Raw genomic sequence first — 23,681 nt, 5'->3', positions numbered from 1 at the left:
TAAAAACTGGCATCAAAGTGGGCACATAGCCATTTTTCATGATTTGAATAAGTAACAGCTGTTTTCAAAGGGTTAAATGAGTTTGGGCCACTGATCTCACACTGATAATACACAGAGAGGGATGCCCCGCATCACATCCAACAGAGTCCACCCTGGCCCAAAGTGGTTCTGGGTATAAAAACTGGCATCAAAGTGGGCAGATGGGCATTTTTGTCCTATTTTGAATAAGTAACAGGTGTTTTCAAAGGGTTAAATGAGTTTGGGCCACTGATCTCACATTGATAATACACAGAGAGGGATGCCCTGCATCACATCCAAGAGAGTCCAGCCTGGCCCAAAGTGGTTCTGGGTATAAAAACTGGCATCAAAGTGGGCAGATTGACATTTTTCCCAATTTGAATAAGTAACAGGTATTTTCAAAGGGTTAAATGAGTTTGGGCCACTGATCTCACACTGATAATACACAGAGAGGGATGCCCTGCATCACATCCAACAGAGTGCAGCCTGGCCCAAAGTGGTTCTGGGTATAAAAACTGGCATCAAAGTGGGCACATAGCCATTTTTCATGATTTGAATAAGTAACAGCTGTTTTCAAAGGGTTAAATGAGTTTGGGCCACTGATCTCACACTGATAATACACAGAGAGGGATCCCCCGCATCACATCCAAGAGAGTCCAGCCTGGCCCAAAGTGGTTCTGGGTATAAAAACTGGCATCAAAGTGGGCACATAGCCATTTTTCATGATTTGAATAAGTAACAGCTATTTTCAAAGGGTTAAATGAGTTTGGGCCACTGATCTCACATTGATATTACACAGATAGGCATGCCCCGCATCACTTCCAAGAGAGTCCAGCCTGGCCCAAAGTGGTTCTGGGTATAAAAACTGGCATCAAAGTGGTCAGATTGGCATTTTTCCCAATTTGAATAAGTAACAGCTGTATTCAAAGGGTTAAATGAGTTTGGGCCACTGATCTCACACTACATACACACAGATAGGCATGCCCCCCATCACATTCAAGAGATTCCAGCCTGGCCCAAAGTGGTTCTGGGTATACAAACTGGCATCAAAGTGGGCACATAGCCATTTTTCATGATTTGAATAAGTAACAGCTATTTTCAAAGGGTTAAATGAGTTTGGGCCACTGATCTCACACTACATACACACAGATAGGCATACCCCGCATCACATCCAAGAGACTCCAGTCTGGCCCAAAGTGGTTCTGGGTATAAAAACTGGCATCAAAGTGGGCAGATTGGCATTTTTTCCTAATTTGAATAAGTAACAGGTATTTTCAAAGGGTTAAATGAGTTTGGGCCACTGATCTCACACTGATAATACACAGATAGGCATGCCCCGCATCACATTCAAGAGATCCAGCGTGGACCAAAGTGGTTCTGGGTATAAAAACTGGCATCAAAGTGGGCACATAGCCATTTTTCATGATTTGAATAAGTAACAGCTGTTTTCAAAGGGTTAAATGAGTTTGGGCCACTGATCTCACACTGATAATACACAGAGAGGGATCCCCCGCATCACATCCAACAGAGTCCAGCCTGGCCCAAAGTGGTTCTGGGTATAAAAACTGGCATCAAAGTGGGCACATAGCCATTTTTCATGATTTGAATAAGTAACAGCTATTTTCAAAGGGTTAAATGAGTTTGGGCCACTGATCTCACACTACGTACACACAGATAGGAATGCCCCGCATCACATCCAGGAGACTCCAGCCTGGCCCAAAGTGGTTATGGGTATAAAAACTGGCATCAAAGTGGGCAGATGGGCATTTTTGTCCTATTTTGAATAAGTAACAGGTGTTTTCAAAGGGTTAAAGGAGTTTGGGCCACTGATCTCACGCTACGTACACACAGAGAGGGATGCCCCGCATCACATCCAAGAGAGTCCAGCCTGGCCCAAAGTGGTTCTGGGTATAAAAACAGGCATCAAAGTGGGCAGATTGGCATTTTTCCCAATTTGAATAAGTAATAGGTATTTTCAAAGGGTTAAATGAGTTTGGGCCACTGATCTCACACTGATAATACACAGAGAGGGATCCCCCGCATCAAATCCAACAGAGTCCAGCCTGGCCCAAAGTGGTTCTGGGTATAAAAACTGGCATCAAAGTGGGCACATAGCCATTTTTCATGATTTGAATAAGTAACAGCTATTTTCAAAGGGTTAAATGAGTTTGGGCCACTGATCTCACACTACGTACACACAGATAGGCATGCCCCGCATCACATCCAGGAGACTCCAGCCTGGCCCAAAGTGGTTCTGGGTATAAAAACTGGCATCAAAGTGGGCAGATTGGCATTTTTCCCAATTTGAATAAGTAACAGGTATTTTCAAAGGGTTAAATGAGTTTGGGCCACTGATCTCACACTACATACACACAGAGAGGGATGCCCCGCATCACATCCAAGAGAGTCCAGCCTGGCCCAAAGTGGTTCTGGGTATACAAACTGGCATCAAAGTGGGCAGATTGGCATTTTTCCCAATTTGAATAAGTAACAGGTATTTTCAAAGGGTTAAATGAGTTTGGGCCACTGATCTCACACTACATACACACAGAGAGGGATGCCCCGCATCACATCCAAGAGAGTCCAGCCTGGCCCAAAGTGGTTCTGGGTATACAAACTGGCATCAAAGTGGGCAGATTGGCATTTTTCCCAATTTGAATAAGTAACAGGTATTTTCAAAGGGTTAAATGAGTTTGGGCCACTGATCTCACTCTGATAATACACAGAGAAGGATGCCCCGCATCACATCCAACAGAGTCCAGCCTGGCCCAAAGTGGTTCTGGGTATAAAAACTGGCATCAAAGTGGGCACATAGCCATTTTTCATGATTTGAATAAGTAACAGCTATTTTCAAAGGGTTAAATGAGTTTGGGCCACTGATCTCATACTGATAATACACAGAGAGGGATCCCCCGCATCACATCCAACAGAGTCCAGCCTGGCCCAAAGTGGTTCTGGGTATTTTGTGAATAAATGTTTAGCGCCGCACTACCCCTTTAAGCAAACAGGGCTAAAGTACTCAGGAGGCATTTGTCAGCATAACAGGATCCCAGAATTAGCTGTCCCATCTCGTCTTATTAAACATTTCTCGGCTAACCCTGAATACATTTCTATAATAACAATACCTGCAGCAATGTTTTCTGCTGACAGGTCTGCTTTAGGCTATGTTAGGCCTCATTCACACATCCATAGTTCAGCCAGTGAATACGGACCTGTAATGGTGGACCGCACTATGAATGTGCAGTAACAGTGCTACGCAGTTTACGGAGCACTATGTAGAAGACAATGATTCGTGCCGCAAATCCAAGTCCGCACTATAATCTATCCTTTATTTTTTTGTAGCGTGGGACGTGGACCTGAACACTTGTACAGATGTGTGAACAGGGCCATTGAAATATATTTGTCCTATGTGTTGCCTGCAATGTCAGGGTCCCCTTGTAGCCATATAGGACCCCTTTGTAGCCAGTAAGACCGCCCTTGTAGCCAGCAGAACCTGATTACGGGAGCATTGATGTCCCTGTACCCAGTGGGATTAGCAGATACATGCTGCAATACTAATGATCGCACTGCGCACGTGTAGGAAGGCCATTCTGGGTACGAGAGATGGCTTTGCCCCCAAGTGCTGACGTCACCATACCCAAGAAGATGAAAGGAAGTAGGACATCACTGTAAGAAAGGTTGCATCATGTGACTGGACCAGCAATCTCCGAGTAAAGCCAACAAGGAATATATAAGTTCTTTAGTTAAGGGTTAATTTTAGTTCTTTTTTTTTCAATTTTTCCAGGAATACCCCTTTAGGCTATGTTTAAACAAAGTAAAAATAAGGGCAAATAATGACCATTATTAAAGGGGAACTGTCAGCCAGTTAGATTAATCTAAACTGCTGATAGCTCCTTATTGCACCAAAAACACCATGGATAAAGGTGTGTTTTACCTTAATCCTCATTACCGTTTCAGTAAAGTTTGGCATTTGCTCCAAAGTCTGGTAAGGACCCACAGGGCATCCCTCTCTGTGTATTATCAGTGTGATGCGGGGGATCCCTCTCTGTGTATTATCAGTGTGATGCGGGGGATCCCTCTCTGTGTATTATCAGTGTGATGTGGGGCATCCCTCTCTGTGTATTATCAGTGTGAGATCAGTGGCCCAAACTCATTTAACCCTTTGAAAACAGCTGTTACTTATTCAAATTGGGAAAAATGCCAATCTGCCCACTTTGATGCCAGTTTTTATACCCAGAACCACTTTGGGCCAGGCTGGACTCTCTTGGATGTGATGCGGGGCATCCCTCTTTGTGTATTATCAGTGTGGGATCAGTGGCCCAAACTCATTTAACCCTTTGAAAATACCTGTTACTTATTCAAATCATGAAAAATGCCTATGTGCCCACTTTGATGCCAGTTTTTATACCCAGAACCACTTTGGGCCAGGCTGGACTCTCTTGGATGTGATGCGGGACATGCCTATCTGTGTGTATGTAGTGTGAGATCAGTGGCCCAAACTCATTTAACCCTTTGAAAACAGCTGTTACTTATTCAAATTAGGAAAAAATGCCAATCTGCCCACTTTGATGCCAGTTTTTATACCCAGAACCACTTTGGGCCAGGCTGGACTCTCTTGGATGTGATGCGGGGGATCCCTCTCTGTGTATTATCAGTGTAAGATCAGTGGCCCAAACTCATTTAACCCTTTGAAAATAGCTGTTACTTATTCAAATTGGGAAAAATGCCAATCTGCCCACTTTGATGCCAGTTTTTATACCCAGAACCACTTTGGGCCAGGCTGGACTCTGTTGGATGTGATGCGGGGCATGCCTATCTGTGTGTACGTAGTGTGAGATCAGTGGCCCAAACTCATTTAACCCTTTGAAAATAGCTGTTACTTATTCAAATCATGAAAAATGGCTATGTGCCCACTTTGATGCCAGTTTTTATACCAAGAACCACTTTGGGCCAGGCTGGACTCTCTTAAGTATGATGCGGGGCATCCCTCTCTGTGTACTATCAGTGTGAGATCAGTGGCCCAAACTCATTTAACCCTTTGAAAATACCTGTTACTTATTCAAATTGGGAAAAATGGTTCTGTGCCCACTTTGATGCCAGTTTTTATACCCAGAACCACTTTGGGCCAGGCTGGACTCTCTTGGGTATGATGCGGGGCATGCCTATCTGTGTATTATCAGTGTGAGATCAGTGGCCCAAACTCATTTAACCCTTTGAAAATAGCTGTTACTTATTCAAATCATGAAAAATGGCTATGTGCCCACTTTGATGCCAGTTTTTATACCCAGAACCACTTTGGGCCAGGCTGGACTCTCTTGGGTATGATGCGGGGCATCCCTCTCTGTGTAATATCAATGTGAGATCCGTGGCCCAAACCCATTTAACCCTTTGAAAACAGCTGTTTCTTATTCAAATTAGGAAAAAATGCCAATCTGCCCACTTTGATGCCATATTCTATACCCAGAACCACTTTGGGCCAGGCTGGACTCTCTTGGGTATGATGCGGGGGATATTTCTCTGTGTATTATCAGTGTGAGATCAGTGGCCCAAACTCATTTAACCCTTTGAAAATACCTGTTACTTATTCAAATCATGAAAAATGGCTATGTGCCCACTTTGATGCCAGTTTTTATACCCAGAACCACTTTGGGCCAGGCTGGACTCTCTTGGATCTGATGCGGGGGATCCCTCGCTGTGTATTATCAGTGTGAGATCAGTGGCCCAAACTCATTTAACCCTTTGAAAATACCTGTTACTTATTCAAATTGGGAAAAATGCCAATCTGCCCACTTTGATGCCAGTTTTTATACCCAGAACCACTTTGGGCCAGGCTGGACTCTCTTGGATGTGATGCGGGGCATCCCTCTCTGTGTATTATCAGTGTGAGATCAGTGGCCCAAACTCATTTAACCCTTTGAAAATACCTGTTACTTATTCAAATTGGGAAAAATGGCTCTGTGCCCACTTTGATGCCAGTTTTTATACCCAGAACCACTTTGGGCCAGGCTGGACTCTGTTGGATGTGATGCGGGGCATGCCTATCTGTGTGTACGTAGTGTGAGATCAGTGGCCCAAACTCATTTAACCCTTTGAAAATAGCTGTTACTTATTCAAATCATGAAAAATGGCTATGTGCCCACTTTGATGCCAGTTTTTATACCAAGAACCACTTTGGGCCAGGCTGGACTCTCTTGGATGTGATGCGGGGCATCCCTCTCTGTATATTATCAATGTGAGATCAGTGGCCCAAACTCATTTAACCCTTTGAAAATAGCTGTTACTTATTCAAATCATGAAAAATGGCTATGTGCCCACTTTGATGCCAGTTTTTATACCAAGAACCACTTTGGGCCAGGCTGGACTCTCTTAAGTATGATGCGGGGCATCCCTCTCTGTGTACTATCAGTGTGAGATCAGTGGCCCAAACTCATTTAACCCTTTGAAAATACCTGTTACTTATTCAAATTGGGAAAAATGGTTCTGTGCCCACTTTGATGCCAGTTTTTATACCCAGAACCACTTTGGGCCAGGCTGGACTCTCTTGGGTATGATGCGGGGCATGCCTATCTGTGTATTATCAGTGTGAGATCAGTGGCCCAAACTCATTTAACCCTTTGAAAATAGCTGTTACTTATTCAAATCATGAAAAATGGCTATGTGCCCACTTTGATGCCAGTTTTTATACCCAGAACCACTTTGGGCCAGGCTGGACTCTCTTGGGTATGATGCGGGGCATCCCTCTCTGTGTAATATCAATGTGAGATCCGTGGCCCAAACCCATTTAACCCTTTGAAAACAGCTGTTTCTTATTCAAATTAGGAAAAAATGCCAATCTGCCCACTTTGATGCCATATTCTATACCCAGAACCACTTTGGGCCAGGCTGGACTCTCTTGGGTATGATGCGGGGGATATTTCTCTGTGTATTATCAGTGTGAGATCAGTGGCCCAAACTCATTTAACCCTTTGAAAACAGCTGTTACTTATTCAAATTGGGAAAAATGCCAATCTGCCCACTTTGATGCCAGTTTTTATACCCAGAACCACTTTGGGCCAGGCTGGACTCTCTTGGATGTGATGTGGGGCATCCCTCTCTGTGTATTATCAGTGTGAGATCAGTGGCCCAAACTCATTTAACCCTTTGAAAATACCTGTTACTTATTCAAATCATGAAAAATGGCTATGTGCCCACTTTGATGCCAGTTTTTATACCCAGAACCACTTTGGGCCAGGCTGGACTCTCTTGGATGTGATGCGGGGCATCCCTCTCTGTGTATTATCAGTGTGAGATCAGTGGCCCAAACTCATTTAACCCTTTGAAAATACCTGTTACTTATTCAAATTGGGAAAAATGGCTCTGTGCCCACTTTGATGCCAGTTTTTATACCCAGAACCACTTTGGGCCAGGCTGGACTCTCTTGGATCTGATGCGGGGCATGCCTATCTGTGTGTATGTAGTGTGAGATCAGTGGCCCAAACTCATTTAACCCTTTGAAAATAGCTGTTACTTATTCAAATCATGAAAAATGGCTATGTGCCCACTTTGATGCCAGTTTTTATACCCAGAACCACTTTGGGCCAGGCTGGACTCTCTTGGTTGTGATGCGGGGCATCCCTCTCTGTGTATTATCAGTGTGAGATCAGTGGCCCAAACTCATTTAACCCTTTGAAAACAGCTGTTACTTATTCAAATTAGGAAAAAATGCCAATCTGCCCACTTTGATGCCAGTTTTTATACCCAGAACCACTTTGGGCCAGGCTGGACTCTCTTGGATGTGATGCGGGGCATCCCTCTCTGTGTAATATCAATGTGAGATCCGTGGCCCAAACTCATTTAACCCTTTGAAAACAGCTGTTACTTATTCAAATTAGGAAAAAATGCCAATCTGCCCACTTTGATGCCAGTTTTTATACCCAGAACCACTTTGGGCCAGGCTGGACTCTCTTGGATCTGATGCGGGGGATCCCTCTCTGTGTAATATCAATGTGAGATCCGTGGCCCAAACTCATTTAACCCTTTGAAAATAGCTGTTACTTATTCAAATTGGGAAAAATGCCAATCTGCCCACTTTGATGCCAGTTTTTATACCCAGAACCACTTTGGGCCAGGCTGGACTCTCTTGGATGTGATGCGGGGCATGCCTATCTGTGTGTATGTAGTGTGAGATCAGTGGCCCAAACTCATTTAACCCTTTGAAAATAGCTGTTACTTATTCAAATCATGAAAAATGGCTATGTGCCCACTTTGATGCCAGTTTTTATACCCAGAACCACTTTGGGCCAGGCTGGACTCTCTTGGTTGTGATGCGGGGCATCCCTCTCTGTGTATTATCAGTGTGAGATCAGTGGCCCAAACTCATTTAACCCTTTGAAAACAGCTGTTACTTATTCAAATTAGGAAAAAATGCCAATCTGCCCACTTTGATGCCAGTTTTTATACCCAGAACCACTTTGGGCCAGGCTGGACTCTCTTGGATGTGATGCGGGGCATCCCTCTCTGTGTAATATCAATGTGAGATCCGTGGCCCAAACTCATTTAACCCTTTGAAAACAGCTGTTACTTATTCAAATTAGGAAAAAATGCCAATCTGCCCACTTTGATGCCAGTTTTTATACCCAGAACCACTTTGGGCCAGGCTGGACTCTCTTGGATCTGATGCGGGGGATCCCTCTCTGTGTAATATCAATGTGAGATCCGTGGCCCAAACTCATTTAACCCTTTGAAAATAGCTGTTACTTATTCAAATTGGGAAAAATGCCAATCTGCCCACTTTGATGCCAGTTTTTATACCCAGAACCACTTTGGGCCAGGCTGGACTCTCTTGGATGTGATGCGGGGCATCCCTCTCTGTGTGTACGTAGTGTGAGATCAGTGGCCCAAACTCATTTAACCCTTTGAAAATAGCTGTTACTTATTCAAATCATGAAAAATGGCTATGTGCCCACTTTGATGCCAGTTTTTATACCCAGAACCACTTTGGGCCAGGCTGGACTCTCTTGGGTGTGATGCGGGGGATCCCTCGCTGTGTATTATCAGTGTGAGATCAGTGGCCCAAAGTCATTTTTATTTTTAAATAATAATTTTGTGGTTTTACTTTCATGCCCATTTTTATGCCAACCGTGGGGTCTTTTTTGCCATTTTTATCACCAGTCCTCTCAGGGCCCCTCACTTACGGTAGGGTATGAATATTATACATTTTCTGTAAGCATAATAGCTAAAACAGGAAAAAGAAAAATCCTCTGAATAAGAAACTGCCGAATAAGAAACCAACTTCAGCCCCGAATAAGAAACTGGCCGAATAAGAAACCAACTTCAGCCTCGTAGGCATTAGCTACTATATGGGGGGCATTGGCTACTATGTGGGGCATATATGGCGGCATTGTTTACTATGTGGGGCATATATGGGGGATTGGCTACTATGTGGGGCATATATGGGGGATTGGCTACTATGTGGGGCACTATATGGGGGATTGGCTACTATGTGGGGCATATATGGGGGATTGGCTACTATGTGGGGCATATATGGGGGCATTGGATACTATGTGGGGCATATATGGGGGCATTGGCTACTATGTGGGGCACTATATGGGGATTGGCTACTATGTGGGGCATATATGGGGGATTGGCTACTATGTGGGGCACTATATGGGGGATTGGCTACTATGTGGGGCATATATGGGGGCATGGCTACTATGTGGGGCACTATATGGGGGATTGGCTACTATGTGGGGCATATATGGGGGATTGGCTACTATGTGGGGCATATATGGGGGATTGGCTACTATGTGGGGCATATATGGGGGGCATTGGCTACTATGTGGGGCATATTTGGGGGATTGGCTACTATGTGGGGCATATATGGCGGCATTGTTTACTATGTGGGGCATATATGGGGGATTGGCTACTATGTGGGGCATATATGGGGGATTGGCTACTATGTGGGCACTATATGGGGGATTGGCTACTATGTGGGGCACTATATGGGGGATTGGCTACTATGTGGGCACTATATGGGGGATTGGCTACTATGTGGGGCACTATATGGGGGATTGGCTACTATGTGGGGCATATATGGGGGATTGGCTACTATGTGGGGCATATATGGGGGCATTGGATACTATGTGGGGCATATATGGGGGCATTGGCTACTATGTGGGGCACTATATGGGGATTGGCTACTATGTGGGGCATATATGGGGGATTGGCTACTATGTGGGGCACTATATGGGGGATTGGCTACTATGTGGGGCATATATGGGGGCATGGCTACTATGTGGGGCACTATATGGGGCATTGGATACTATGTGGGGCACTATATGGGGCATTGCTACTATGTGGGGCACTATATGGGGGCATTAGCTACTATGTGGGGCATATATGGGGGCATGGCTACTATGTGGGGCACTATATGGGGCATTGGATACTATGTGGGGCACTATATGGGGCATTGCTACTATGTGGGGCATATATGGGGGCATGGCTACTATGTGGGGCACTATATGGGGCATTGGATACTATGTGGGGCACTATATGGGGGATTGGCTACTATGTGGGGCATATATGGGGGCATGGCTACTATGTGGGGCACTATATGGGGCATTGGATACTATGTGGGGCACTATATGGGGGATTGGCTACTATGTGGGGCACTATATGGGGGATTGGCTACTATGTGGGGCATATATGGGGGCATGGCTACTATGTGGGGCACTATATGGGGCATTGGATACTATGTGGGGCACTATATGGGGCATTGCTACTATGTGGGGCACTATATGGGGGCATTAGCTACTATGTGGGTCACTATATGGGGCATTGGATACTATGTGGGGCACTATATGGGGGATTGGCTACTATATGGGGCACTATATGGGGGCATTGGCTACTATGTGGGGCTCTATATGGGGCATTGGCTACTATGTGGGGCTCTATATGGGGCATTGGATACTATGTGGGGCACTATATGGGGCATTGGATACTATGTGGGGCACTATATGGGGGATTGGATACTATGTGGGGCACTATATGGGGGATTGGATTCTATGTGGGGCACTATGTGGGGGATTGGATACTATGTGGGGCACTATGTGGGGGATTGGATTCTATGTGGGGCACTATGTGAGGATTGGATACTATGTTGGTCACTATATGGGGGCATTGGATACTATGTGGGGGATTGGATACTATGTGGGGCACTATGTGGGGGATTGGATACTATGTGGGGCACTATGTGGGGGATTGGATACTATGTGGGGCACTATATGGGGGCATTGGATACTATGTGTGGCACTATTGGGGGGATTGAATACTATGTGGGGCACTATAATGGGGGATTGGATACCATATAGGGCATTTTTGGCGGGATTGGATACTGTATAGGGCACTATTCAGTCAGCAGCATGTGGTGACTGTAGGGGAGGGGCTATGGAGGGTTGATATAGGGGCGTGGCTATGGAGGGTTGCTATGGGGGTGTGGCTATGGAGGGTCGCTATGGGGGCGTGGCTATTGGGACCGCGGCGCACATGTCCCTCTTTGCTCTTTGCAAAAGTTGGGAGGTATGCATACTAGAGCCCGATATAGGATCTGTATATCTGTATACATATAGACCTTACATACTAGAGCCTGATATAGGACCTGTATATCTGTATACATATAGACCTTACATACTAGAGCCCGATATAGGATCTGTATACAGTAACCTAAGGAATTAGTATACATATAGACCTTACATACTAGAGCCTGATATAGGATCTGTATACAGTAACCTAAGGAATTAGTATACATATAGACCTTACATACAAGAGCCTGATATAGGATCTGTATACAGTAACCTAAGGAATTAGTATACATATAGACCTTACATACAAGAGCCTGATATAGGATCTGTATACAGTAACCTAAGGAATTAGTATACATATAGACCTTACATACTAGAGCCTGATATAGGATCTGTATATCTGTATACATATAGACCTTACATACTAGAGCCTGATATAGGACCTGTATACAGTCGCCCAAGGAATTAGTATACATATAGACCTTACATACTAGAGCCTGATATAGGACCTGTATACAGTCGCCCAAGGAATTAGTATACATATAGACCTTACATACTAGAGCCCGATATAGGACCTGTATACAGTCGCCCAAGGAATTAGTATACATATAGACCTTACATACTAGAGCCTGATATAGGATCTGTATATCTGTATACATATAGACCTTACATACTAGAGCCCGATATAGGACCTGTATACAGTAACCCAAGGAATTAGTATACATATAGACCTTACATACTAGAGCCTGATATAGGACCTGTATACAGTCGCCCAAGAGATTTGCATCTGGAAAAGCAGCGAGATTCAGTTTTACAAACACTGACTTTATGGGGCTGATGATTTTTTTATGCGCATTTAAGTTTTTGCTGTTGTTGTTGTTGTTAGTGTCGCAGTAAGATAATATAGTGGTCGCATCGCATGTTAAACCCGGCAAAACTTCACTATAATTCCGGATAAAGGAAAACACCAAAGCGCTGTCCTATAACTACAGCCCCATTCTGCTCTCAGGTTTACCTTTTCTTATACATGTAATTCTTGTATCGTCTCTTATCGAAACATCAGGTGGTAGAAAATCAATGTCCTCGATGTCGAAGAGCATCTTATTCTACCATAACAGGCGGCAATAATAACATAGGCAGCTATAACATAGGCGACAATAACAAGCAGCTAAAACATGGGTAGCAATAACATAGGTGGCTATAACATGGGCGGCAACAACATAGGCAGCTATAACATAAGCAGCAATAACATAGGTGGCTATAACATAGGTGGAAATAATATAAGCGGCTATAGCATAGGTGGAAATAACAGGCAGCAAAAAAATAGGCAGCTATAACATGGGCGGCAATAAGATAGGCAGCTATAACATAGTTGGCAATTACATAGGCGGCTATAACATAGGCGGCAATAACAGGCATCTATAACATGGGCTGCAATAACATAGGTGGCTATAACATGGGCGGCAATAACATAGGCAGCTATAACATAAGCAGCAATAACATGGGCGGCTATAACATAGGCAGCAATAACACAGGCGGCAGTAATATAGGCAACAATAACATAGGCAGCTATAACATGGGCAGCTATAACATGGGCAGAAATAACATAGGCAGCAATAACAGGCAGCTATAACATAGGCAGCTATAACATAGGCAGCAATAACTTCAGGAGTTGTGTGTAAAGAGAGAGTTACCTGATTAACCCCTTCCTTACTGATACAGTGTTCTTTATTGATAAAGAACCCCATACCTACCTTATTTTTGGGTTGTGGAACGAATCGTCGGTGCTTCAATTTTTTTCTTATGGGAAAATTTTCTTTGATATAAAAGTGATTTGGATTATAAGAAGATTCCCAGGACAAGTTATGCTCATAATCCAAGGTTTCACTGTAGTCTAACCTATTCTACATGTATTGTCCTCTACTGTCCTGTTTATTAGTCTCACTGGGGGCAGTTACTGTGCAAGTGTCTCAGTGCCTGATCCGTTGCTCTGGATCAGGTAATCTTGATTGCTCTGTCCTGGACAGTTTTGGGTGGAGTTCCATTGGTTACCTCCTTATTCTCATGTTCAGGTTTCTAATTGCAATTACTGAATACAAAGCTAGGAATAGATTGGAACAGAGGAAAAGTCTCAGTCTTTCCTGTGTATTTGTTCTCTATTTAGGATCTATCCCTGGGTTTGTGTTCAGTAAAAAAAAATACTGAACGTGTGAACACACTTTAAAAGACCTCAAAAAGACCACCCAAATAGTAGCTTCCTCCTAGCTGTGTGCTCAGTAGGTTACTTCACATTATGGGTCCCTCTATCTCCCATGGAGGCCCACCTCTTAAAAACAGATGAGGAATATTGGTTGTTTTTGACCAAAATCATAAGGACCCCACAAAACCAACCTTTCCACTTTCTACTGGGTCCAACATCTTTATTGTCTTCTAAGACCCATTGTTCTTCAGGCTGGAGAGATACATTTCCTTGTAAGAGTTCCAGTAAGTAACTAAGACCTGATAGAGTTGGAGACCACAGCCGGAGAGGATAAACATCACAAGAGCCTCATTGCCTACTAGCACTCATTGGGCATCAGGCCAGGCCTAGGTCTTCTCCTTCTTCTCCTTCTTCGCTCATCTGCTGTCACATTCTTTTATCTTTAACTCTTTGTGAAATTTCTCAATCTGCCCCATAACACCAGGGCACCACAGGGTCTACAATGACACCCACATTAGGGAGTGCCCTGTGTGTGTGGGGGGGATCCTCCTTGGTGGTGACCTACAGACCTTACGCCAGCCACCTCAACCTAACATGGTCTTGTAGCCAGCCCATTGTATAAAGAGAACCTACTACAAGACCTGTGGCGTCACATCGTACAATATCATATACAGTGGTGCCTTGGATTACGAGCATAATTCGTTCCGGGATGGAGCTTTTAATCCAAATCCACTCTTAAATCAAAACAAATTTTCCCATAAGAAATCATTGAAATGCAGACAATTGGTTCCACACCCCAAAATATTTTTTTTTTTAATTCTGAAAAACATGTAAAACAAATAAAACAAACATTCAGAAACAGCAGAATATGTGATATTATAAGTTACTGTACAGTATAGCAGTCAGCATGTGGTGTATAATGTATAGTAACTGTATAACCCTGATAACACAGCAGCAGTTTATAAATACAGGATGGAGCTGCAGATCCCCATAATGCAGTAGTGTAGTACAACAGGCTAGAATAGAGAAGCAGGGCTGCTGTCAGAGGTCTGTGTGGTCACATGACAGCAATGGGGAAGGGGTGTGTGTGTTCAGCCTGGACCAATCAGGAAGTGAAAATCACAGAGCTGTGCAGGAGGATAGTGACATAAACTTTATATACAGCAGTGTGAATGGCTGAGTGTAGGTGCAGGTACATTATAGTAGCAATGTGTATAGCTGAGTGTAAGTGCAGGCACATTAGAACAGTAATGGAGAGGATAGGAAACACAAGGGCTGACAGAGACTGCAGGGAGCATGAAGGAATGAGCAGGGCAGATGTGGCCACATACATACAGCACTCTCTGTCCAGGGAGAGAGGGGTTACAGCTATGAGATTACCTCCACAGTCCTGTCCCCTGATGTAAGCCCCAGCCTGAAGTGGATCTGCTATGATTTGGAAGGTGAGGGAGACTTCCTGGGTCAGAGTACAGGGCTATAGACCCCGCTATGCAGACCATGCCCCTCCCCCGCTCCCCCTCCCACCCAGTACAGGGAGCTCTTACACCAAAGCAATGCTCTTACACCAAGTCACAATTTAAAAAAACTGTGAGCTCTTAAACCAAAACGCTCTTAATCCAAGTTACCCTTAAACCCAGGTACCACTGTATATGGCATTGCTGCTGGGTACCGTTGTACATAGTTAACATAGTACCTGCAGCATCATATAATATTATATACAGTTTGAAAGCTCATATACACAACACCGTCCATTGAACGGCCAATGAGTCATAAGAAGGATATTTTCCTGCAACAGATACTTGCTTATTCCTCCCCCTATACAAGCTGGATATTGGAGAATGAAAATGATCGCCACTAAGTTAAATGATTGCGATCTTTATTCCCAGATATGTACTTTCACGTGTACATGAGACGGATGCTCCAGGTCACATCAAGGCGAGGAAGATCCCAGGAGTGACTCTGTGTTTGCTCTGGGGAGGTCATAAAGGGACTTTGCCCTCTATATACATCTCATTGTCAGTCCAGCGACTCTTATTGTGAGTAATGGGTGTTCCATTGCCCGAGCATAACAAGTTAGGTGCAGCCCATTAAACACACGCTGGGCCCCTCATCCATAGGATGGATACAGATGGACAGGGAGAGTGACATAGGTCCACAGAGGACAGTCCCCATCATCATCATATGACATCATTCAATAGTAACCATATACTACAGAACCATGGGGAGTAAGAGTGACTCCTGTTCTTTAATTTAAATTAAATTAATCGTAATGTTTAGTATCTTTAGATTTTTTCATCCTATAACTTTATGGCTATTGGAGGTTGGTTTTCTGATACTCAAATCCTTTACATAGTCACAGAGCAAAAAAACGAAATTCTGGTTTTCTGCAGTCACCACTAGGGGGAGCTCAGGAGCGTTCATTGCAGTCAGTATCTAAATGCAGTGCCGTAAGTTCTTTCTCTCCAAGGCCGGTAGGGAGCATTTTATCTGTAAAGTTAAATTAAGTACTTAAAGGGATTCTGTCCTCACTTTTATGCTGCCTGAAATTGGAATTATCAGGGCAATCCTTGATGGTTCCTGCATACTCTATGATTAAACAATTTGCCCTTATACCCGTAGAAAGATCTATCAATCAAGGCTGGTGAGAATGGGGATTTATTCCTGCTCCGGTCAGTTCCTGACATTTACAGAGGAGGCAGCAGAGAGCACCATGTCAGACTGGAAAGAATATGCCACTTCCTGCAGGACATACACCAGCTGATAAGTACTGGAAAACTTGGGATTTTTAAATAGAAGTAAATTAAACAAATCTATATAACTTTCTGAAACCAGTTGATTTGAAAGAAAACGATTTTTGCCAGAGTGTCCCCTTTAAGGTGCCAAAGTACAACCACTCTGGCGCCACCTGCTGGCTGAAGGTTGAAATTGAATATACTTTGTTATATGTTACATTATTTTGCTATGTGTGTCATTTTAATACATTTTTATAAACTGGAAATAAAGGAGGAGTCCCATGAAATAAACAAAATTCAGGAAGGCTGGGTGTGCAGTAACATAATAAAAGAAAGTATACTTGTATACTGCAGCTCTTCCTGGTTGATTGATTGTCCAATCAGTGACTGGGGCGGGACACCATTGCAGTCACTAACTGGTTGAGCGGGCAATCATTCAGCCGAGTCGTGATGTTGTAGCTGTTTCCAATTTGAAGGGCAAGAGAGGTTTTTTTTATAGGGATTTGCTGCTGCTCTGGACAGTTCCTGACATTGACAGAGGTGGCAGCAGAGAGCACTGTGTCAGGCTGAAAAGAATACACCACTTCCTGCAGGACACACAGCAGCTGATAAGTACTGGAGGACTGGAGATTTTTTTTTAATAGAAGTAAATGACATCACTTGATTTGAAAGATTTTTTTTAATTTTTTTGTTAACTACCCCTTTAAGTGAGCGTTTGACACCCTTATTCACCTGTCGAGAGATATTGCTGCTGCCACAAGGCAATAAAACATCAATCTGTATATCTAATATTACACTGATCCCAGGAAATCTCCTCAATAATACTGAGTACAAACTCCAGATAAGGTCCGGCCTGTATTATCACTGCTTATCTGGATAGTACACATACAGTATTACATTACAGGGATTTTGTGGATCTTTCTATTTTTTTTTAGTTTTTCACCATTTCCAAGTTCTCTCCTGATTGTTATAGGAGTGAAATATCTGTATTCACATCCGGAGGCTGAAACCCTCCTGTCCTGCTAAAACAATTGTCTGGCTTGTTGCCGCGTATTAGAGATTCTATTATAGGGTTAAAGCACACAATGTACTCGCGTTTCGCTTGCATTGCACTGTGGAGACGTTGCAGTAAGTTCTTTTGCTGCTGCTAAGGCTGCGTTCACACTGTGTTTTTGCAATCCACTTGTTTCATCTCTTTTTATGCAAAAAATGGATGAAAAACATGCCTTTGTGTGCATCTGTTTTGATCCCTTTTTCCATTGACTCCAATTATAATAAAAAGGATCAAAAACGGATCAAAAGGCATCCTTTTTTTTAGCATGGTCAACCATGTTTTTGTGTATGCAAAAAAAAAAAAAAATGTTTTGATCTTTTTTTTTTTTTTTAAATGGAAGTCATTGGAAAACGGATCGTAATGGGTGCACACAAATGCATGTTTTTCATCCATTTTTTGCATAAAACGGATTAAAAAAACAGATTGCAAAAACGCAGTGTGAACTCGGCCTTAGATGCATTCAACTGCAAAATGCCGATTCACAAAGAGTTGTTAATAGTAAATGCTCAGATATAGGGGATGAATAGATTTTTATTCACAATAGCTTAGAAACAGGCTCCGGCACTACCTAAGAGAGACATAGGCAATGTAGGGTTAAAGGCTTTTGCTGCAAGTGTGGGTGCACAGGTTTTGCAAAAATTACTGGTTGGTGCTCACTTTCCCAAGAAAAGCGAGTGTATATAAATTGCTGGAACAAAAGAGAAAATAGGAGAGGGCACTCACCATAAATCTTTATTTCGGTGTGCAATAAAAAACACAGGACATATTGTGCTGAATTAAACGGACGCCAGCACTAGAACGTGATCAGGTTAACAGCTGGTTCGTGCACATGTGTGCTTCTTCAGACTGAGGGTCTGAAGAAGCACGCATGCGCACGAACCAGCTGTTGTGTGTCCTGTGTTTTTTATTGCACATCGAAATAAAGAAGAACACGATTTATGGTGAGTGCCCTCTCCTATTTTCTCTTTTGTTCCAGTAGATTTTTATTCAATTACTTTGTCCCCCTTTGGATCCCTTAACCAGATTGGCCGTTCAAGTTTTTTTTTTTTTTACACAATTTTCAATTTTTCAGTTTGATGGTAAAACTGGGGGAGATTTATCCTCTGTAGATGCCCAAAAAATGATGACTCCTTTACAAGCTATTTGGGTTTTATGTTTTTCTTTTACAGAAAAAAGGTTTGTGGCGCACACCGTCGAAATGATGGCCGTTTTTATTGGAAGTCCGTCATTTAATTATGTAAATAACAGCTGTTGTTTTAAAATTACTGCCGGTATCGTCCATTAAATGATGTTCATCCAATAAAAACAGGCATCCTTTTCATGGTGTGTGAACATAGCCTTATAACGTCTAATTTAAATTTACACCAATTACTGGCTATGTTCCTGCAACATTTTTTAGCTGTTTTTAAAATAACGGTCATTATTTGCCTCATGTGGCCCAAAAAAACCCATACAGCAGCTGATAAGTACTGGAAGGCTGGAGATTTTTAATAGAAGTAAATTACAAATCTCTGCCACTTTCTGGCACCAGTTGGTTTAAAAGAATTTTTTGTTGTTGAACAATCCCTTTAAACTGTGACATCCTTTTTCACCTAATTTGCCAATTTTGTTTTGTGTACTGTGACACATCTTAAGCCACGCCGCTTTTGCTTAAAGGGAACCAATCAGCCCCGTTGGTTCCCTTTAAGTCACTCCCTTTCCCCCCAAAGCCAAACTTTTTTCAAATACTTTCTAAAAGGCCTTACTAAATGTAGCCCAAATCATGTAAGCAAGGGGAGAATTTATTCATGATGTTCTTAATCTTTGTACAAAACACAGAAAAATTGCAAATTGTTTCTGATACATCCAGTGACCTGAGCTCAGCCTAAGTCTGACCACTGGGTCCATCTAGTCGCTCTTTTAGTATTTCCCTTCTTATAATCTTAGGATAGATATATGTATATACTAGGCAGGTTTACATTCTGTTATTGTAGATTTACTTACCACATCTGCTGGAAGTTTGTTCCAAGCATCTACTACTCTTTCAGTAAAGTAATATTTTCTCATGTTACTTCAGATTTTCCCCCCAACAAACCTCTCACCGGGTCCTCTTGTTCTTGAGTTTAGTCTTAAAGCCACACCCCTTTTCCTTAGGTCACTCCCTTTTCCCCAAAAGCCACACCTTTTTTAGACGCTGTCTAAAAAGTCTTAATAAATTTGGCACAAATCAAGTAAGGGGAAAATTTATCATGATGTTTTTAATCTTTGTATAATGCAAAGGAAAAAATTGCACAAATAAGCGATTGCTCCAAAATGTGCAAAAATATTACATCAGGGCCAAAGTGTGTAAAACAAGTAAAACAAGTAAACAAACAAACCCTATATTGTGGTTCAGCTGCCACATAATAAGAAATTACCGTTATTTTTACCGTTTGGTTTTTCTTTTTTTAAGTTTATGGGTGATGTCACTATTTTTGATAGTCATAAAGGGAATGTGTCATCAGAAAATTACTCATTTTTTAAATAATGATTGTATGTTGAAAATTTTTTAAGGATTTTTGGTGACATTTTTCCTAATTTTTCATTTTTCTCTATATAATAAAATAACCCTGAGATCTTGCAGTTTTCATTCTCACCACTGGGGCTAAAACAAAACTGAGGCTTCCTGTTGTGTCTGTGGTGATAAGAGTAGGCTGCTGTAAAGTGATCTGTACAGCATTGCAGCATCATGTGACACCAGTAGATAAAGTAGACCATATCAGCTCCTTATGGAATGACCTCTTCAAAGGTCGCAGAGCACGCTCAATCATGTTGCACATTCATCTCAAGGTCTGTGTATTGTGATCTATGTCCATGAGTCATACTGTAAAGCATGTCACTAAATGCTGTTTAAGAGAATCTGTCACTAGGTTTATTCCACCTTAAATGAGGGCAGCACAAACTAGTGACAGAAATGCTGAACAGATTTTTTTCATTCTGTTCAGCCGTTCTCCTAATATGCAGGTGAATAGGATTCTTGCCACACCTCTCCCCCCGCCCTCCAGCTGATGATTGACAGTTGACTCCTTATACACAGCATGGATAGATTACTGTCCATCAGTAGCTGGTGGGCGAGTTTTCTGCTTCTCATGAATATCTAGGACTACTGGGCTTATTCACATAATGGAGAGGACTACTTATTGTCCATGTTATTCAGGAGGAGATCTCCAACTCAGCTGGACAGAACAATGTAAGTGACTCATCATACTGTTCAGCTTCTCTGTCACTAGTTTATGCTACACTAAGATAGGACACCATAAACCTACTGACAAGAGTCTCTTTAAGAACATCCAAGGCAATATTGCTGCCCCCAGAACAATGTACAAAAAGTGAAATAAAAAAAAATCACCGCCAGAAAATAGAAACAGATTAGAATAAAAAAAAAACTTTTAGTATCTGACTCTAATCAGTAAAAGCAAATTTAGGTGTCACATTCCCTTTAAATAAATCCAGTGGACCTGCACCTGCCAAGCAGCTTCTACACCTTCTCTTACACGCTTGTAGGCGTAAATCCTGACAAATCAGGTGCGAGCGGAGGCCATGCCTCCTCCTGCCTTACTGTGCCCCCCGCCCATCAGGTGATTAGGGTTACATCAGGGAAAAGGTGCAGTTTTGTGCAAAAAATGGGGAGTGCTAATGATAAATCTCTTCTCTTGTTTTTGTGACAATTCTTCACTCACCTTTTTCAGCCAAAGCCAAGATAAGATTCTACATGGGAAATATAAAGGAAAGACTTAGGGGGACATTTATCAAACTAATTGCGCCTGTTTTTAGTCTAATATATCTAGTTTGCGCTCAAAATAAATCTAATATGAATTTAGGAAGCTTTTTTAGACAAGACTATCCAAATTAGATGCGACTTTTTGAATTAGATTTTTTTGTTGTTAATTAGATCAAAAGTGCGCCAGAATTCTTTTTTTAGCTAAATTTATTAACTGTGAAATTTTTTTAAAAAGTTGCGTATATTGGCGCATCGCTACGTCTGCTCCGAACCAGGTGAATTTATTAGACTAATTAAAAGACCATTATTTTTAAGACACATTTACTATGCTATTAGACAATTTACATACATTTGACTAAACACATTAGACTGGAAATTATGCCAAAACATCTTTGATCAAATCGTGTTTTTAGATTTGTTAGTAAATATCCCCCTTAGACTTCTGGCTTTGGCTCAAAAAGCCGCATCAAAAATTGCAGTTGTGTTTTTCCTAAAAAAAATGAACAAAACAAACAACAACAAAACCTCTCCCCATCCCCTACCTAATTATCACTGTACAGATGACAAGTGATTCCTATTGCTACTTGTCAGTTTGCTGCTTTGTTCCTCTCTGTTCCTCGCAGACAGTGCTAAGTTTCCATCCTCTTCTTTGACAAAAAAGTTCAATTAAAGCGATCATAAAAAAAAACTTTCTCTCCTTAATTACAGTAAAATTTCAGTTGCATTTCTGCTTTCAAATCTGAACTATTATAATCTGTTATGTACAATTGTTAGATTATACATTAAATATTTTATTCTTAATGTATTTTTTTGATTAGACTTTTTCTTCAATGTTCTGTTTGTGGTTGCATGTACTTCCTGGACTTACTGAAAGGTTTTTCTCGTAAACCTAATGTTTGTGATACATCTAGTGACCAGAGCTCACCCCTAAGTCTCTTTACCTGGCCCCTCAAGCAAAAAAAGTGTACATAGTATGTCATTTTATGAATGATTCCATCCAGTTTCACACTGATGAGGAAGAGATGGCCTCTTGGAGTATTGGTTGTGATACGTGAACTTGTCTTTCATCATCCCTTGTAGTTATACAGCTGCTGATATTGTCTTTATAGTCTCCACTTGGTCTGGATGTTCCTTCATGAACACAGAGGAGAGCTTCCTCCTGGATATGCTGTATTTCTGCTGCAATGACTTCCAGGCTTGGTAAAAGCCCCGATCCACAGAACTAGATAAGAAGTAGAAGACAAGAGGATCCAGAAAGGCATTACAGGTGCCCGTCAGGAGAGCGGCCTTCCGCCATGATACACTTTTTTTTTCCACGAACCCAACAATGTGAGAAATATTGTAAGGCGCAAAACAAACAATGAAAACGGTTAAGGTGGTCACGGCCACTCGTATGGCTCTCTTCTTATGCTTCGCATGCATGCAACACCTCATTAGGATCTGGATACATCGGGTATAGCAAAAGATTGTGATAGCCAAGGGAAAGAAGAATAAGACGATGGAAAGCTCCAGTCTTGCCGGTACAATCAAAGCCAATTGTTTTTCCGTAAAGTTTTCATAGCAGACCACCTTGTCATCATCAGTTCGGTAGAGGAACATCTCAACGTAACCTTTTTGAGACGTCTCCAAGAAAAAGACAAAAGACACATGAGCAAAGACAATGGCCCAGAGACATATACAAATGAGGAATGAATACCTGGGTTTCTTGTAAATTTTGTACTTGATAGGAAAAGCAACGCTCAAGTATCGTCCAACACTCACGGCAGTGAGGAAGCAAACGCTTGCGTAGATAGTGCTGAAATGCACAAAGTTAAACAGAGGACATAGGATTTCGGGAAGGGTCCAGCTATGAAGAAAAGTCTCTGTTATTTTTATTGGTAGGAACACGATAAACACAAGGTCGGAGACACACAAGTTAATCATGTAGATGAGGTTTGGTGTCAATCTACATCGAGCCTTCTTGAAAAAAATGTAAAACACCAGGAGGTTGGATGGCAGTCCTAGAAACATGGTCATGACATAAATCACCAGGGACAGGGTATCCAGATACATTTTAGAAGAATCCATTGGTTGTCAGGAAATAGTCGGATGAAGACATCTTTGCTGCTCTTGAGTGAGGAGGACAATATATAAATGCTCAGAGATGGGCAACAGTTTTAAGCTCAGTGAATAATCTTGACCATTATGAAGACAACTTTGACTCTTGGCTCAACTGGTCAGAACCTGAAGACATCTTGGTTATTCGGACCAACAAATGATCTTGTGTAACCAAAAAGAGAAAGATAAAAACACAAAAACAAGAAGATGTTCCACATTAATCCTAATAGTTGGATAGAGATGACAAACACTGACTCCTGCTCCAGAGGGATCCTGAAGATGA

General features: G+C 42.2%; 1 protein-coding gene and 1 long non-coding RNA gene across 2 annotated transcripts in view; one reads left to right on the top strand and one right to left on the bottom strand.

The window, feature by feature from the left end:
• The window catches only part of LOC138769491 (uncharacterized), a 36,111-nt gene extending 18,809 nt beyond the window's left edge, over nt 1-17,302 (top strand). The window contains exon 3 of the long non-coding RNA XR_011359261.1: nt 16,396-17,302. This is a non-coding gene — a long non-coding RNA (uncharacterized lncRNA). The remainder of the gene's footprint in view (nt 1-16,395) is intronic.
• Nucleotides 17,303-22,381: 5,079 nt separating this feature from the next.
• Nucleotides 22,382-23,681, bottom strand: LOC138768808 (free fatty acid receptor 2-like). The gene has a single exon (XM_069946762.1). It carries the CDS (start codon nt 23,366-23,368, stop codon nt 22,382-22,384), a length of 987 nt encoding a protein of 328 aa, XP_069802863.1. The 5' UTR covers nt 23,369-23,681.

This window comes from Dendropsophus ebraccatus, chromosome 12 (genome assembly GCF_027789765.1).
Source record: "Dendropsophus ebraccatus isolate aDenEbr1 chromosome 12, aDenEbr1.pat, whole genome shotgun sequence".
Taxonomy (NCBI): domain Eukaryota; kingdom Metazoa; phylum Chordata; class Amphibia; order Anura; family Hylidae; genus Dendropsophus; species Dendropsophus ebraccatus.
This window is presented reverse-complemented; position numbering and strand designations above follow the sequence as displayed.